Below are 16,746 nucleotides of genomic sequence, written 5' to 3' on the forward strand. Positions count from 1 at the left end.
GAGGCTTCTGAGGTGGTGTCGTTGCTGCTGCAGATGAATAATTGTTGACAAACACAGCTATAACTTGAGAAGTTTTCACAGAAAATTGATTTTTGTTGTGTATTTCATCTATTTTCAGTAATTAAGGTTACTGGTAAGAAGTGAACCCTTCAGCAATACACGGACTTTATTCTATTGAAAAATATTTTTTATGCCAAGATCAAATTCTGTAGCTTAAATTCTCTTAGTTATAATTTACACATGAGAAAAAACCAATTATCAGGATTTTCACATGTCAATTTTATTTTTTTTTTCCTCAAGAATGCAAATGGAATCTGATTAGTTTTAGTTTTTCTTATATATTAAATCATTATGAAGAGCCCGAACTGATTTGGATGACTGACTGATGATTTGTCGTGGTGCCCATCTTCCTCAAAACAACAGGGTGTTCTCGTGCTTTAACCATTAAAAAATGTGAACGAAGAAAGTAGAAAACGTTGCCCTTACCATTCCCACTACAATGGATCATGTGATATTGTTATGCCATTTGAAGATTTACGAGTGTGCAATTCTAGTTCTGTGATTACGTTTTCGGTTTATATTATTTTCGTTTTGCCTCCCTAAATTGCTGAAAATTCCAGTGCCGAGTTACCCGCCTAATTCATCTGAGTGTGTATAAAAATATATTAAAATAATATTTTTTTTTTTTTTTAAAATTTATTTTTTATATTAAAACATAATATAATTTAAAAACACACAAAAAAAAAAAAAAAAAAATCCAGGGACAAACACCCCAGTTCCTAGAAACATCATGCCCATCAAAACTAGCTCAACAAAACTTGTGAAGAAGATATAAGAGCGTTAAATTAAAATGAGATTTCTGCCTAGTGCATGTAGTTCATATTGTAAGACAACAAAAAAGAAACAGAGAACACAAGGGATTGCAAGGAGAACTGAGCTGTTCCTCCTCCCCTTTTTCCCCGCCAGTAGTATGAAATGTCAAAGTCTTAAAAGCTTTGCCGCTCTTTACATTTGCTTCGAACTCATTTCAAGCCGCAGCCTACCACTCTAGCCTTCGACAAAATACAGTCTCTCTTTACACTGCTCCAGCTGACTGGTCAGCTACAGTATGGTTAACGCTTTGCTGTTCTTCCTTTTTCACAGCTCTTCCATCCAAAACCCCGTTGGAGTCCAATCTTTGAGTCTTTTCGGTTAACTTCTCTTTTGGAGAAGCACTTGCATCACAACTGGATTTTCCCAGTCCATTTTCTTTCTCTGGCAGAGAAGCTGTCTCCGTAAGAAAGTTCATTTCAGTAGCAGCAGTCGACAACTGTAGTGGAGATGATGCATTGCCGGAACCTGGTGGAGGAAGGAAAACACCTGTTCCGGGGATGGGGAAAGGTAGGCGAGCTGAAGGATGCCTTGGAGAAGCTGTAGGCCATCCAGTTGAAACTGGTGGGATGGGAACTGGAGCAGGAAAAGGCACTGTGGTGGTCATGAATATTGGTTGGACACCATTTGGAGGTGGAATTTGAGGTCGAATGGGCGGCACTGGCAGTACACCAGCTGTTGGAATTGCTGCATAATGCTTGTGCACAGGATGGCGAGGATGATTCAGGGACCTGCTCAGAGAAGGACCCCAATGGGAAGATGGGGCTACAGCGTGTGAAGGAAGACGCGAGCCATCAGTAGAAGAAAATTTCTTTGGTTGAGACTTGGTGAAGGTAATGAGCATTCGTTGTTTTCTAATCATGGGAATTGCATGCTTGGCCACATCTGATGACTTCCCTTGCATCACAAGGAGGGATCTGTTTTTTGTAGCAAGAAACATTACTTCACAAATATAAGACCAAATTTGCAACTCATCTCATGAGAACTTGACACCATGAAAATTTGTAACAGGAGCAAATCTGACCATGAAAAGTAATATTGTATGTTCATTTCAGCACTGACATCTGCTAAGGAATTAATTAAAAGAACAGTGTTAATAAAATAGAACTTTAAACTTATCACAGAGGATACAAACAATATCATTCCAGAACCTAATTTCAAGCTGAAATGCTAATTACTACAAAGCTAATCATAAACACCAATAACTATCGATGAAACAACAAATATGCAGAGTTGATGATGATTACCCAGGCACAAGAGAAAGCTTGAGAGACCCTCTATAATCCCCATGATGCACAGTTTCAATTTCTCTCCCAAAAGTCAGCTCACATTCTGTCAAGAAAAGAACTGAAACAGGCTTTCCAAACCATGGAGGCCACATGTGAGGCTGGGAGTGATCACCCTGCAGAAATTTCCCCAAAAAAATAGGCTTGCTTACATAATCATTGCTATTTGAAATCATTACACATAATGCCACTAGTAGTTACCTCATTATAGATATCAATTATGCAAGAGTCTGGCTTCACGGTCATAACTTGCATTCCAACCAGACGGTCAATTACCTCTTGCAGCATTGCAGGAATGGATTCTACTCTTCGGTCTGCAAAATTTATTCATGACAAAATCCAAGGGTCCAAGAACTAACGTTTCTTTAGCATTGCAAAGAAAAGAAAAATCTGCATGCATCTTAACCAAACACATGTATATATGTAAGAAGTTCTGCACAAGATGTGACATGCCTTTGGAGGTCCCAGTTTCATTTTCAGTTTCGGCAGGTGCATCTGCAATGGGAAGACCAAATTGAATCATCTCCCTTCCATGTCCTTTCATGGGCCTTTTGGAGAGAATATATGTCTGACCTGCTTTTCAACAAAGAATTTTCCCACGATCAACATTTTTGCTAGAAGAAAATTCCTTTTTGCATGTTTGTATGTGACAGACAGGAAGACCTCCACCAAATCAGGAAATACTGCTGTAATATGGGGAGCTACTCTGCTTAATTTTTTCATAGAATGATTTAAGAAATAGTACCTAAATTTTAATGTTGACAAAGCACGCCAATCCTTAAGGGTACTGATTAAGAAAATTAATATGTTCTTTAACACACTTCACTCTGATAAATGTTATCTGAGAATCTGTTAAATTATAAGAGCATTTGCATGAATGGTGTGCGTGCCTCGAACACAACACTGTACAGGCTACCAACTAGAAGAGGCACATCTAAGAATGGGCCATGGAGCAAGATAGCTCTTACCCCCTGATAACCTAAAAGCTTGACCGGTCTCAACCTCAGGCCAAGCAAAATAATGTTGGCCAATTATGAACAGAAGCAATGAAGTATCTTCAAAACAAAACAATTAATCAACTATGAACACTGCAATAAGTATTTACAAAAACTATACTTTCCCTATATTCTTGATAAAATGCGAATCTCTAGGGTAGTTTGCATATTTTGATGGAACCAGATTAATGCACAAAATTATTTCATGAAAGCAGAAGCAACGTGAAAACATGCAGAACATTACTAACTTCTCTTAAGAATAAGGCCCCATTAATGACTTGCCTTGAAATTGTCCTCTTCTCCCTGCAGCTCTTAACTCATTAACCAAAGAAACAAGCTTTGGGACTTCCAAGCCATCGAGCAACTTTTCATACAATTTCAGTCCATCAACCACATTAACCTAGAGTAGATATAAACAGATTAGTAGAAGGTACAAGCTATGAATTCGTTGAGAATATAAAAAAAAAAAATGATGTTTGTAAAAGTGTTACCTTCTGTTCATCTATCATCTCCTCAGCAACAAATGTTTTTGGTGTGATAGCAAGATTCTGCTTCTCATTCTGATTGTTACTAGGATGTGAATCACTCTCTGGTAAAACCACAAGATCTTTCAAAAACAAAATTAATATGCCAAAATAACAAAATGAAACATGACATGGGATGGTGGTTTTACAACAAATAAATTTCAAAAGATATGAACCAAGATAGCATGTTGCTTAGGCTCCTTCAAAAAGGTGCAAATGACTCTACACTGAAAATAACCAAGATGAGGCATAAAGAATTTGCCTTTTGCAATGTGTGAGCTCAAAACATTGTTAGCAATTAAATCTTCCACCGGACTAGTGAGAAAATCATGATAATCCATGTTAAAGAACTTCAAAGAGCTTTAAAATCTGTTGCCTGTTGCCAACCCCAAGAGAGCACAAGAAAGATACCTTTGGGGCTGCATCGATCATCAACAACCACAGCTTCTGAATTTCCAGAAAAGGTTCCTTGTGAATTCCCCGAACTATTCAAGAGGTTATCTGTATGAGGTTTTGCAGTAACATCTGCTGACAAGACAAAGAACTTAAATGAGCATCGTTGTTTCCCCAAAGAGTTTCTAGGACAAGGCATTGTTTCAATTTACTGCATATTATTCATTATTCTTAAAATTGTACATACAATATGGCATTCATAATGTAGAGTATGTAGCCTAAGGAGAGTCAGACAGAACAACTAAAAATCCAAAGCTTTCAATGTCACAGTAGAGTAGGGGACAAAGGATAGAAATATATCAGTAGAAGTAAAATACAAAAAGGAGCTCCAGGCATACATATCAGAATAAAAGCTTCAACAGTTTTAGGCTAAAAATAAATTACATAGGAGAAGATTTTCCATCTTTCCCAGACATGATGAGCCAAACAAACAAAATTAGGAAAGTACTCACAAATAATATGCATCCATCAAATTATGACATGGCACATCTAAGAACGCTGTAAGAGAGGTGTAACTTGTCCAAATCCGACTTGATAGGTGTAAATATTTAGCAGTCAAGCTAGAGCACCAGCAACCTTTTTTTACCAAAACTTCCAAGCCATACAGAAACAAGGCACAGATACTTGGCAGTTCACACCAATTCTTTCATCTCCAAACAAAGAATTGTAGAAGAAAAAAATACACTAAGAACATTGCCAGTACAGTCTGCTGTAATCACCAATCACCCAGCTTGACAGCCCTGGGACTACATGTTCAAAGCTCCTAAATGAATTTTTGAGGGGAAAAAAAATCTTTTTTCAGCATGAGGGTGTAAGTATTCTATGATATACGCATGACCAAAAAAATGATGTGTGGTATTCTTTCAGTAAACCCCAAGGGAAAATAATAAACAAATAAATTATTATTATTATTATTATAGCATCGACAACAACAACAATGTTGAGAATGCCCAAATTGGAAAGGTCGAGTGAACTAAGATAACGATCTGAAGCAATGCAACACTTTCCCAACCAGCTTCAGGATTGACAAATTCCAACTCACAATTATAACAACACTTTTTTTATGATAAAATTCAGTTAAAGCAAATCAACATTGATAAACAAGACTTTTCTTATCCAAAAAAAGTTACAATTAAATTAAATGCACTAGTTACCACCATGACAAACAATTAAGAAACAAGCTCTCAGCAGTGCGTAATCAAAGCTAAAACTCAAATATTACCTCTCTTATCGTCAGAATTCCCACAATCACCACCAGATTTAACCTCCTCAAATTTCTCACTCCTTACATTCTCTGAAGAATTTCCATTGAAAGTACGATTTTCTACACTAGAATTAACCCCTTCTTTCACTGCCTCGCCACCGCCACCACTCCTATACCCTCTATTGAAACCGGCACTCGAAGATCTCTTAAAATCCTTTCCCCCAATTTTACCCTGATCATGATAGAACCTATGTTGATGATGATGATGGTTCTGCTGCTGTTGTTGCTGCTGTCTCCTCAGTACAGCTTGCTGCAATGCAGCAACAACCTCCCCCACTGAAAAATACTGCTGCATATGCAGCACATGATTCCAATTACACCTCCTCTGCTGTATACACCCAACAACTAAATCATACTCACCAGGTTCCCCAACAGCACGCAGGTGGTGGCAGAGGGAGTCAATAATCGCATTGGCAGCGGCAAATTCCCCCCTCAGCCACGAGATAAACCCGTCACGCTCGTCAACCGGGAACCACTGGTGCCTTTGCGGGTGGTGCTGGTGGATCTCATTTCCGGCAGCAGCACCACCACCGCCAGTACCAGCAGGAAACTGCATTTTGTCCGGTATGACCACATTTCCTGGTGGCATTGCCATTTTTACAATCTAATTACTAAAAAAATCCCAAAAGTATCACATATAAAACACGTCACTAACTAGTCCTAGATCTAAATCAACCATAGTTAGTTAATTAATTCAATACTCATGAATTTCATAATCTGATATTATTTTAAGCAGATCACCTGAAATTAAGCACTAAAATTCAATAATAAGTAGCACTAAATATCAGGATTAGACAAGCTAAGCAGATTTGTAAGTTTGAGGTGGTGAATTTCTAACGAAAAAGAAATGCACGGATCTGAGATAATATATATACACACACAGTGTGTGTATAAGTAGGTATACAAAAAGGTGTTTATAGGTAGTGAGTGGAGTGATAATAAAAGAAAGGATGTTCAAGATCTAGGGTTTTTGTTGATGAGTTTGGGCTATGGAAATGGCTTATAGAGTACGCATCATCATCGTCATGTCAGAGAATTCTTTATTTTCTCTACTATGGTCCTAAATGGTGGCTAATCAGAGAAGAAAATGCAAAACAAATAAGTTAATAATACCCATTTTCACATTGTTAATTAACAAGACTACTAGTAATAGTCTTGGAACTCCGTTGTTTTTTGGAGCTGGGTTCTCTACTGTAGCGTGGATAGGACCATTTGAGAAAATTTCTGAATTTTATGTGTGTTTTGGTCTTCTTCTTTGGAGCTTTGGTCTACCAAACCCTACACCCTACTTTCATTGAAGCCATGCTGCTTCTAGACCTTCGTTTTAATAAAAGGGATCGTGCCTAGGTGTCCACTTCTGAAATATTTGTAATTGCGTTTAAAGATTGTGTTTTTAAAGTTTTTTTTTTATGTAAATATATTAAAATTATATTTTTTTAATTTTTAAAAGTTTATTTTTAACATTATGAAATCAAAATAATTTAAAAATACTTAAAAATAATTATTTGAAATTGCAGTAAAAAATTATTTTTCAAAGTATTTTTTATTTGAAAATACATTAAAATATTATTTTTTTATTTTAAAAAACTTATTTTTAATATCAATGCATCAAAATTATTCAAAAACATAAAAACAAATCAAGATTTTTCATAAGTATGGTCAAGCTGCAAAAACAAACAATTATCTAACAAAAACTAATTGAGGAGATATTTTTAAGGTAGACTATCAGTGAAATCATTATTCATTAGAATATTGATTTTATGGTTTTGCCTCTCCACTTACAAAACTTAACACTGGATAATTGGGGTATTATTATCTTTTTACAAGTCTCATTAGTCATTACCCAATCAATTAAAGGAAGATAAATCTTTTTTTTTTCTTTTAGAATGCATGGTGAAACGACTAAACACACTCTTAAAGAAAAAAATAAATAAAACTAGAGTCAAGTGGTTTTTTGTATTTTCACAATAATTTTCACTTAATTATCATAACAAATAAGATGCAATTTGATTTTTCATTTAGCATAAAAAATAAAAAAAAACATAGTGAAATGATCAAATTAGCCATGAAAACCAAAAAAATTAAAGCTATTTTTAAAGGACTTTTTCATATTTTCCTTCAAGTTTTTCTAGTTATTACATGTAATTTAAGAGGCAATTGGTTTTTTTAGCAAATAAAAATAAAATAAAAACTAAAAAGTTGTTAAATACACACTAATACACCAAAGGCATCCATGCTTTTTAGATGGCATGTATAATGCCTTTCAACTACTAGCAGTGTTCTTTCGCCATGACGCTGGAAGAGCCTTTATGTTTTTTTTTATTTTGAGGTGGTGTGTGTTAGTGTTAGTTGGCTAATTTGTTATCGGTGAGACTTTTTTTTATTTTTTTTTTCTCTTTCATTTTATAAAATGACAGTTTGGTCCTCTTTGTTATTAGAATCTCGAATTCAATCCTTCAAACTTTTTATTTCTAATTTTTATTTTTGATCATTTTATACAAATTTTTTTTTTTTCAATCTCATCCATCAATTTCAAATTGATATATATATATATTTTTTATCATTGTCCTTATTCTTTTGATTTTTTAATTTTTTTCCTTAATCTTTTTGTTAAGGTTTTATTGATTTTTAATTTTATTTTTAAATCTGAATTCATGGTATTATATTTTTCAACTTAGTCCTTGTCTTTTTTTCTAATTTTTTTATTGGTTTTTTTTTTTATAAAAGTTTATTTTTTTCAATTTCATTCTTCAATCCAAGCTTATGGTATTTATTTTTATCAATTTGGTCCTTATTTTTTTTCTTTTGCTATAGTTATTTTTTAATTTTTAATTTCACCTTTTAGTAAAACAATTAATTTTATTTTTATGTCAATTATGATCCTCATTGTTTTAGGGGTTTTTTTTGTCCTTTTACTAAATTGATTTTTTCTTTAAATTTCACCATTTAATCTAGTATAAAATTTATTTTATATTTTAATTTTGATCATCTTTCTTTTAATTATTATTTTATTAATTCTTTTATATAATTAAAATTATTTCATAGGAACCAGGCTTTATGATTGACCAGAGCTATTTTTTAAATTTTTTTAACCCCATTTCGTTCTCTTATATTTAATAGGTTGTGAATTAAGATGCATTGTTTGTAGAAAGAAAAATATTTTTTTCAAATGTTATCTTGATAGCTTTTCTTTTTAAATTTAAATTATCAATTTTTTTTTATCATATTAAAATAAAATTAATTTATTCAACCCAATCAACCTAGGGTTTGGATCATTTTTTCTCTAAATGAAAAAAAAAATGTGCTGCAAATGTATTTCCGGCTATAGCATGCATGGTACGGTTCCTGAATCAGCACTAGTCTACTAGATACGCTGTTCAGATAGAAGGGGCAAAAAAATTAACATCATCTAACCAGTAGCCATCATCATGCATGCATTGCAGGCTAGATTAGATAGAAGGGTGGACTCAAATTTCTGTTTCTATATTTTCCACCTCTTGTACGGACGATGGATCTGTATGACTGTATCTCCCTTTGCTTTTGCCATCATCAACCACTTAATTTCACTATTGAAGGACCTTTGCGGATCGATGTAGCTTAAAGAAAGCAATCGCTGCTCCGCTCCAGAAAAAAAGTGAGCAGGGAGAGGGTTTTATTTTTTTCCTTCCGTCTTATATCTATTCACTTTGAATCGCCTCCGTCCTGGCTTGACCGAAACAGCTCTCGGCGTTGCTCGTTCCTCCCATCCATCCATTTCGCGCTTTGCCCGAGTGCGCTGTCTCACATACTCTCTCCGAGAAGTTACACATTGGTATGCGATTCTTGATTCTCCCCTCTCGCATCTCTCCAAGCATCCATCCTTCACTCCCATCAACTGTTCGATGTTTTGCTTTTCATTACTAATAGCAGCGATTTTGAAATTTGAACGGAGCGTTCAAAGGAAGGGAGAAGGGCAGAATTGAGAATTAGCGTTTTAGCAACATGTATTCAACTCCTCAACTCTTCTTTTGTAGGAAATATTTGGTTAATTAAATATTATCTGTTTTTTTTTTTATTGTCCCACGTATAATTGATTTTTAAATATTGATTTTATAGCAATTAAAATAGCATGTTTTTTATTTATAAAAATAAATAAATTTATTTTATTTAAAGTAAGATTTATCTCATAAAAAATTTTAACTGAAATTTATATTTTTTAAAACCCCGACTTTATTATTTTTTTACATTAAATTATAAATGGATATTATCAGTAAACCCATCTCAAACGATTTTTTCTTCGTAAATAGACTTTATAGCCCGATCAATTAACATCAGTGGTGAGCAATTAATAATTATTAGGACAAGAGAGGGTTGTGGTAGAAACTGAATTTTTTTCCCGAGGTGTTCAAGGATTACTTGAACGACACCCATCACGGGGACTTTCCAAAGATAGAATATTAGTTAAAGAATTTTTAATGACACCCTTGAATATGTATATAAAACTAAAAAAAGACTAATGATATATAAATAAATTTTTCAAAGGTAAATTAATTGTACCAATCATTTATTATCAAAAGATTTTAGCTTTCACTATTAAAATTTGTTTGTATATCATTTTTCATATATTAATAGATAATTTCTCGTTTTCATTTTTTCATTTTTTCGATTACAGTTTGAAGTGATTGTTTGGCAAATCTTTCTTTTATTAGCTTGACATGACATATCACCTAGTAGTACACAGAAGCTCCAGCCTATTTTTTATTGTTACGGGCAGCAGCTGAGAATCTAACGAATCTCTCCCTTTCTGTCTCTCAACTCCCCAGTGACAATGGCTGCTGCAAGCATGGTACGTCAAACCGCTTGCAATCAATCAAAGCCCTCTCTTGCTCTCAAAACCCAGCGTGCCTCTCCTTTAAATCTCTTCTCAATACCATCAAGTAACTTTCTCTACGCTTCTCTCTCTTTTTATTTCTTGCTTTTTAACCCCTATGTGTTTATGTACGTAAATTTTACATGTAAGCTTACCGTTTTTTTATAATGTTTCAGGAGTGAGTTTTGGAGCAAAGAGCGAAAAAGGGCTAGCAGTAAAATGTTCGGTGGCAGCTGCAGAACTCAATTCCAGGGTTGTGGCTTCTATTGACAGGGGAATCAAGAATCCTATAATTGTCATTGACAATTATGACAGTTTCACTTATAATCTGTGCCAGGTTAGTTCTTTCTCTTCTTAGATTATTCACATGGCATTCGATAATTTCGAATTCTCTTCAATGTTAATTTGTTTTCTGGGTTCTTGTCTGTTTTAAAGATTTTGTGATGGTGTGGATCTTTAATTGTACCCCCTGTTTGGGTGCTGAGAAAATGCATTATGTAAATGGAAAGTAAATCACAGATTTTGTTTCCATAGAGGAATGGCATTTCTAATTGTTTGTGCATGTGATATGGTTTTCATCATTTATAGAAACCAAAAACTGCACACGCAACGCATTCCTTGTTTGTTTAACAGCTATGACTGCAGCGGCGAACTTCTGTTTAAATGACATGGCAAAAGTCTCAAGACATTGCTAAACATAGAAAGAAACTCTTTAACTTGAACATTTTCTTCAAATGACCTGACTATTGTCAACAATTGAGAATAACACCAGTGATTTCACTTCGAAATGGACATTGCTAGTGACTCCATATTCATTTCTGTGATATGTCATAGGAAAGCTATAACAAGTTTCGATCAAAATTATAGTTCTGGGAGAAAATTAGAAACTTTATAAAGTCTTTAATCACTTCTGCAAAAGTGTTCGTGTATATTGTTTTGCATGATTAATTCTTTTGTACTGCTCTGTTTGATTGCTCTCCGTCTCTCTCTCATCAATTTGTTGAACTGATTTATAGATCAAAACATTTAACTCTGTTGCCTTTTGTTGTTGAAGTATATGGGAGAGGTGGGCTGCCATTTTGAGGTGTATCGGAATGACGAGTTAACTGTGGAGGATTTGAAAAGGTAAGAATTTATTGTTATGTAGTTATCTGGCATTTGTTAGGTGTTAAATCCTATTTCTAAGAGTGGATCACACATGAGGTGTTTGTTGTGTTCACTAATTTCACTTGTTACCTTTCTCTTCTTTTAACAGGAAAAAGCCAAGAGGCATCCTCATATCCCCAGGCCCAGGTTAGTTTTTGTTAACGCTTTGTCTTTACTGCTTAGAATCAAAGTGCAGCAAGACCAGAAAAAAATAAAGTTGAAAACTATATTTATGTATGTCATTTCCTTTTATAGGAACACCCCAGGATTCTGGAATTTCCCTACAGGCAGTTTTAGAGCTTGGACCTACCGTGCCTCTGTTTGGTGTGTGTATGGGGTTGCAGTGCATTGGAGAGGCTTTTGGAGGTGACACTTCAAATCTTTTTGGCCATCTGCATGTTTCATTGTTTATCTAGTTGACCGATATTTGCTTTTTGCGAGAATCACCAAGGAACTTGAACAATGTTCAAGATATTTTATTTTTAACATGCAGCAGTCTTTTGATTGTGTTTTCTTTACATAATACATAGTACATTGTTGTGTTTCAGGAAAGATTGTGCGCTCACCTTATGGTGTTGTGCATGGAAAAGGTTCTCCTGTATATTATGATGAGAAGGGGGAAGATGGCTTGTTCACTGGGTTGTCTAAGTAAGGAACTTTTGAGCAATTGATCTTACATTATTATCTTCTGTGTCTTTTTTGTTACTGGCCTTGTCTGGCTAGTTACGTGCAATTCTTAAATTCCTAATATAACTTTGAAAGAATTGCTTAACTTGTTCATCTATCATGCGAATTACATCCTTATTTTGTGATCTGTAAATTGAGATCTGATTCATAATTCCAAAGTAAATGAAAAGGTTGCAAATTATAACGGTTACTAATTGTACTCACATGTTCATAAAATTCAAACTTTTTAGTTAAAATGTTTTCTAAATGACAAAAAATAGCTGGGTTTCTTTGAACTTCAACATATAACCATGGATGCAACATTTTACTGTATGATCATGAGACATTACTCACACTTTGAACGGCAATAAAACAATTGAATTCACAGGAAAATGCAACCATAGAAAATTGGTGAAAGGCCGTGACTACTTGCTGTGGGTTTGTCCTCATGAGTTGCCACAACCAAAATTTAGTATAGATTTACATTTGTACATGATGCAATCAGATTTACCTACATGCAAATTGGCGATGCTAGACAGATTTACCTCTTATTTGCAAATAAAATAGCAAGGTCACAGGGAGGGGAATTTTTCTGTGGTTAATAAAATGGCTTTCATACTGGCATTCATCCTGACTCTTGCTTATATGCGTATTTGACTACATCAGTCAAGCTTTGTCCTTTCCTTACCTCAATCTACTGATGTATCGTAGTTGTATTTGGAGTACAAAAAATTAGCAAACATGTTGGACAAGGTCTGAACGTCTTTGGGTTGGTCATTTAGAGGGAAGGTAATGATTGAAAAAAATCTTTGGCAAAAAATACAGTAGCCTAGTTTGTTTTTGCAGTTGAAAAGTATTTTTGCAAAAAAAAGTTTTTTTTTTTGCTTTAAATTATTTTTATTATTTTGTTTTTAAATCGTTCTGATATGATGGTGTTAAAAATGAATTTTAAAAAATAAAAAATATTATTTTAATTTCTTTATAGACAAAAATCATTTTGAAAAAGCAACTACTACCATAATACCAAACAAGCTCACAAAGTCCTTGTTAAGCAATAGGTTGAGTTGAATCATGCTCTTATGACAACAAGTATATGGCGCTATTTATTTTGTCCAATTGATCAACTATTACACTGCTAGCGGTTATGTCTGCTGTGAGAAATGATTCTCTTAAACCTGACTTTTCTGTTTAGACAGTGTCTTTTTCCAAATTTTCCTTGTTCTTTGCGTGTCATAGGTATTTTTTATCATTGATATTTTGTGTGTTTTGTTATGAATTTATTGGATTAGAATTTTTCATCAGCTTTCCTGTGTTTGTAGAAAAATAATATCTGGGAACTGGTTAGCTTGCTAATATGCTATACCAGAATTTACGTTTGAATAACTTTTTTTCTCACTATAGACAATTTCGAGGGAAAACAAATTGGTAAAGCATTAAATTCTATTAATATACGTGCCATGATTTGGCTTAAGTTTCTCTCTATTAAATTTCATCTTGATTGTGTCACTATATGGTAATGGTTTGTCTCGATATCTGCATACCTTTTGCAGTCCTTTCACTGCTGGAAGATACCATAGCCTTGTGATTGAAAAAGAGAGTTTCCCTGGTGAAGAACTAGAGGTTACAGCATGGACTGAGGATGGCCTCATAATGGCTGCTCGCCATGGAAAATATAAGCATCTTCAGGTAATATTTTCATTTGTTATCATCTCGTGGCTTCATCTGCCAAAAAAAAAAATATATTTGGAATAATTGGAGTGAAACATTATAATAACCGTTTTCCTTTTGCCCCCACCTTTCTTCAAGGAAAAGCATAGTACTAGTAAAAATCACCTGTGTTAATGTTCAATCTATCAAGCTGTATGATTATAATCACTCATCGGATTGCCCAGAAACCTTCATGCGATCAGTATTCCTAGATCATTTTGCAACCTGTCGGTGGTGTTCCTTCACCAACTTGTTCTAAATGCTTATATGATTTATAAATGTTGCTTTCTTGATCAGTGCATGGTCTATTATGTCACGAGTATACCAGAATTGATGTTGCTAGGATCTTACAAACTAGGGGTATCGCATGGTGGTTAGAAAACAATATACGGTGAAACACAGAGGTGCTCCTTTCAGGTTGTTGTATTAATATGCCAAAATCCCTGCACACTCAGCAACATTGAGAAAAAACATGCTGAGGTTCTAGAAAAAAAAAAGAAATATACGATGGACTATTTCCAAGATGTGTTTGTCCTTGAACTTGCTGATGACTGATGATTTCTTTATTTCAATTGGTTACATGGGTCCATCGACTTTCTGTCTATTGCTCTTACAGGTATTAAGGTCTTTATAAGATGCTATTGAAAATGTTTGAAATTTTTGCAGGGGGTGCAGTTCCATCCAGAAAGCATCATAACATCTGAAGGCAAGACAATTGTTAGGAATTTCATCAAAATGGTAGAGAGAAAAGAGGCTGAATATGAGAAATAGAAGCATGTCAAGAATCAAGACATACAGTGAATAAAAGGTAAAAAAACAGGAAGCAGCAGAAACAGTGGACCTTTGGGCTGGTAGTTCTGTTTCTTCTATATTCTTACTCTGTGGGTTTTAAACCAGTACTTATTTTTTTGTACTTGATGTGTAGCTTTTGGACTGGCATTTATTTATTTTTCATGCACAATTTTTTCTCTGATTGAAGCAAATAGCAAGTGGCTCGTTGCATGAATGCGTCGAATCAGCATAAGGAGTCCCCTCTTTATTGGGAAAAAGAACCTGCAAGACTGAATTAGCTCTCGCACACGCACACCCATGTGATCACGAAGTCCCACGAGAAGGATTCATTCTGGTTTGCCTCTTTTGTGGAGTTCTACACTTAGTTTTGGAACCTACTGCTGATAGAGATCTGTTTCCAAAGACTTGTTATTGAACATGACCAGCTTAATGCAAGTATTGATATAAATAATCAATAAACTTTAGCATTATTGGGTTTTTTTCTCCCTTTATTATTGAAATTTTAAGCTTGTTTCGTCCACAGTGAGAGCAGGATTCAGGTTCCTCCTCTCCCCACATACCCACAGGTATATGAAGTTTCGTTTAGGATATTTTCCCGTTAATTTCCCTTGTATTGATGGTTGAAATAAGCCGTGCTTTTTCAATCAGATTAATTTATTGATTTTGAATTTGAAATAGGAAGGTAAAAAGGGTGTCAAAATCACACCACAAAGATCATTAACCAGCCTTGCTAAACATCAAAACATGAATTCATAACGTTTAAACTTGACAGCGAGAAGGATGATCGAATTTGAATTACCACAAGAACCAATTGCTGTTCTAGATAGCTTGGGATGGCAACTGGGGTCGGTCTGCCTAAGGAGGTGTTCAAGTCAATCAAGAGTGATTAACACTGCAAAAGAACAGAAATTGGAGACATGTTGTGCTCAAACATGGAGTGAACTAGTCTCTGCAAAGGAGTTATTCACAATAGTAAGCATCGTGGAGGAATATGCAGGTACCATATCATATTGGAACATTTAGTACGGGTACCTTCACACTAATTGAGGCAGCAATAGCATGGTCAATCTACTATATGTGTTCAAAATTCTATCAGAGCTGAACATTCTTGTGAGTTGTGTGGACCTGTTAGAACGCAGATAATCCGGTAAAACGCAAATATATTGAATTAAACTGCCTATTATTATTAATCTGTGATCCGTATCTAGACAACTCATTCGTGAGAATCTTGAGCAACCAAAACCTATCCAAAAATTGACATGAACTATCAACAGAAACAGCAAGAACGACACGAAAAGATGGATTATCGCCAGCTTCATTACAAACCAGGGAGAAATAGGAGGAGGACAAGCTACGCCATTAGCAAAGCAAGTCCAGTCCAACCCAAAAACCACTTATTATTATTATTGTTATTGTTATTAATGTAATTATAGATTTGGATTTTTGTATATACAATATACAAAGGCCTCTTTAGCAAGATGACAAGGCCCATCGATGGAGATTGAAGCGGCCTAGGAAGACCTCTTCCAACCAAGGTTTTTCAAGTAAGCTAGTCATTCACACTCATAACATTCACTAAAGCAATATAGTTTTCCTCGATACCTTTCTAAGCTTCTAACCCTCTGTCTGTGTGTGTGTGTGTGTGTGTAGATAGATAAAACGATCAAATGCACCGCGATTGAATACAAAGAGGAGCAGAGCAGTGTTGAATGCTCGTTTTTCCTTGATCAGTAGTAGTTTCTGAAAAATTGACAATTTTGTTTTCCTATTTCAAACTAATAAATAGCATTTAATATATAATGGAAGAGCTACGGAATTTACTTTTCTAAATTTTGTTCAGCAATACTGGCACGAAGAGTTTGCAAACCATTCTGACAGCAGAAATTAGAGAAACAGTTAAGGAGTGGGAAACCATCCAGGTCCGAGTTGGCTAGCCATGCGACATTGGAGGGTCAGATAAGCAAGAAAACAACTTTTATTCAAATGCTCTCCTTCCCACATGAATTTTTGAGGAAAAGAAAAGGTGATGAGTGCTTGTGATGTTTTTTGTGAATCTGGTTATCATTTTCCAGCTGTGACGCCGATTACCTTTTGGCCAATCAAAACCTCTGTGGTTAGAGGCATCAAAGACTTTCATAAAAACCACGTCTCTAGCTTTTTCATTATGGCCTGGATCTTTTCCTTGCAACTGAAC

General features: G+C 34.8%; 2 protein-coding genes across 9 annotated transcripts; one reads left to right on the forward strand and one right to left on the reverse strand.

Moving 5' to 3' along the window:
• Window positions 1–818: 818 nt before the first annotated feature.
• On the reverse strand, window positions 819–6,671 carry LOC118046472 (RNA demethylase ALKBH10B). Of its 6 annotated transcripts, none has more exons than XM_035055391.2 (9): window positions 6,134–6,671; window positions 5,351–5,971; window positions 4,087–4,203; window positions 3,643–3,758; window positions 3,434–3,551; window positions 2,610–2,729; window positions 2,358–2,470; window positions 2,118–2,272; window positions 819–1,787 (listed from the first exon to the last, which is right to left on the reverse strand). In XM_035055391.2, the coding sequence occupies exons 2-9, from the start codon at window positions 5,946–5,948 to the stop codon at window positions 1,076–1,078; spliced, it is 2,049 nt and encodes a 682-aa protein (XP_034911282.1). In that variant the 5' UTR covers window positions 5,949–5,971; window positions 6,134–6,671; the 3' UTR covers window positions 819–1,075. The 6 variants fall into 6 exon arrangements, with proteins under 6 accessions (XP_034911282.1, XP_034911279.1, XP_034911277.1 ...); XM_035055388.2 differs by having other exon boundaries at window positions 6,506–6,670; XM_035055386.2 differs by having other exon boundaries at window positions 5,351–6,671.
• A 2,097-nt stretch (window positions 6,672–8,768) lies between these two features.
• Window positions 8,769–15,031, forward strand: LOC118046471 (anthranilate synthase beta subunit 2, chloroplastic). Of its 3 annotated transcripts, none has more exons than XM_035055385.2 (10): window positions 8,769–9,203; window positions 10,195–10,308; window positions 10,418–10,578; window positions 11,296–11,366; window positions 11,497–11,534; window positions 11,643–11,753; window positions 11,936–12,035; window positions 13,604–13,739; window positions 14,427–14,568; window positions 14,740–15,031. In XM_035055385.2, the coding sequence occupies exons 2-9, from the start codon at window positions 10,200–10,202 to the stop codon at window positions 14,529–14,531; spliced, it is 831 nt and encodes a 276-aa protein (XP_034911276.1). In that variant the 5' UTR covers window positions 8,769–9,203; window positions 10,195–10,199; the 3' UTR covers window positions 14,532–14,568; window positions 14,740–15,031. The 3 variants fall into 3 exon arrangements, with proteins under 3 accessions (XP_034911276.1, XP_073267945.1, XP_034911275.1); XM_073411844.1 differs by lacking the exon at window positions 8,769–9,203 and adding an exon at window positions 9,233–9,375; XM_035055384.2 differs by lacking the exon at window positions 8,769–9,203 and having other exon boundaries at window positions 9,629–10,308.
• The last annotated feature ends 1,715 nt before the right edge of the window (window positions 15,032–16,746 follow it).

This window comes from Populus alba, chromosome 10 (assembly GCF_005239225.2).
Source record: "Populus alba chromosome 10, ASM523922v2, whole genome shotgun sequence".
Classification (NCBI taxonomy): domain Eukaryota; kingdom Viridiplantae; phylum Streptophyta; class Magnoliopsida; order Malpighiales; family Salicaceae; genus Populus; species Populus alba.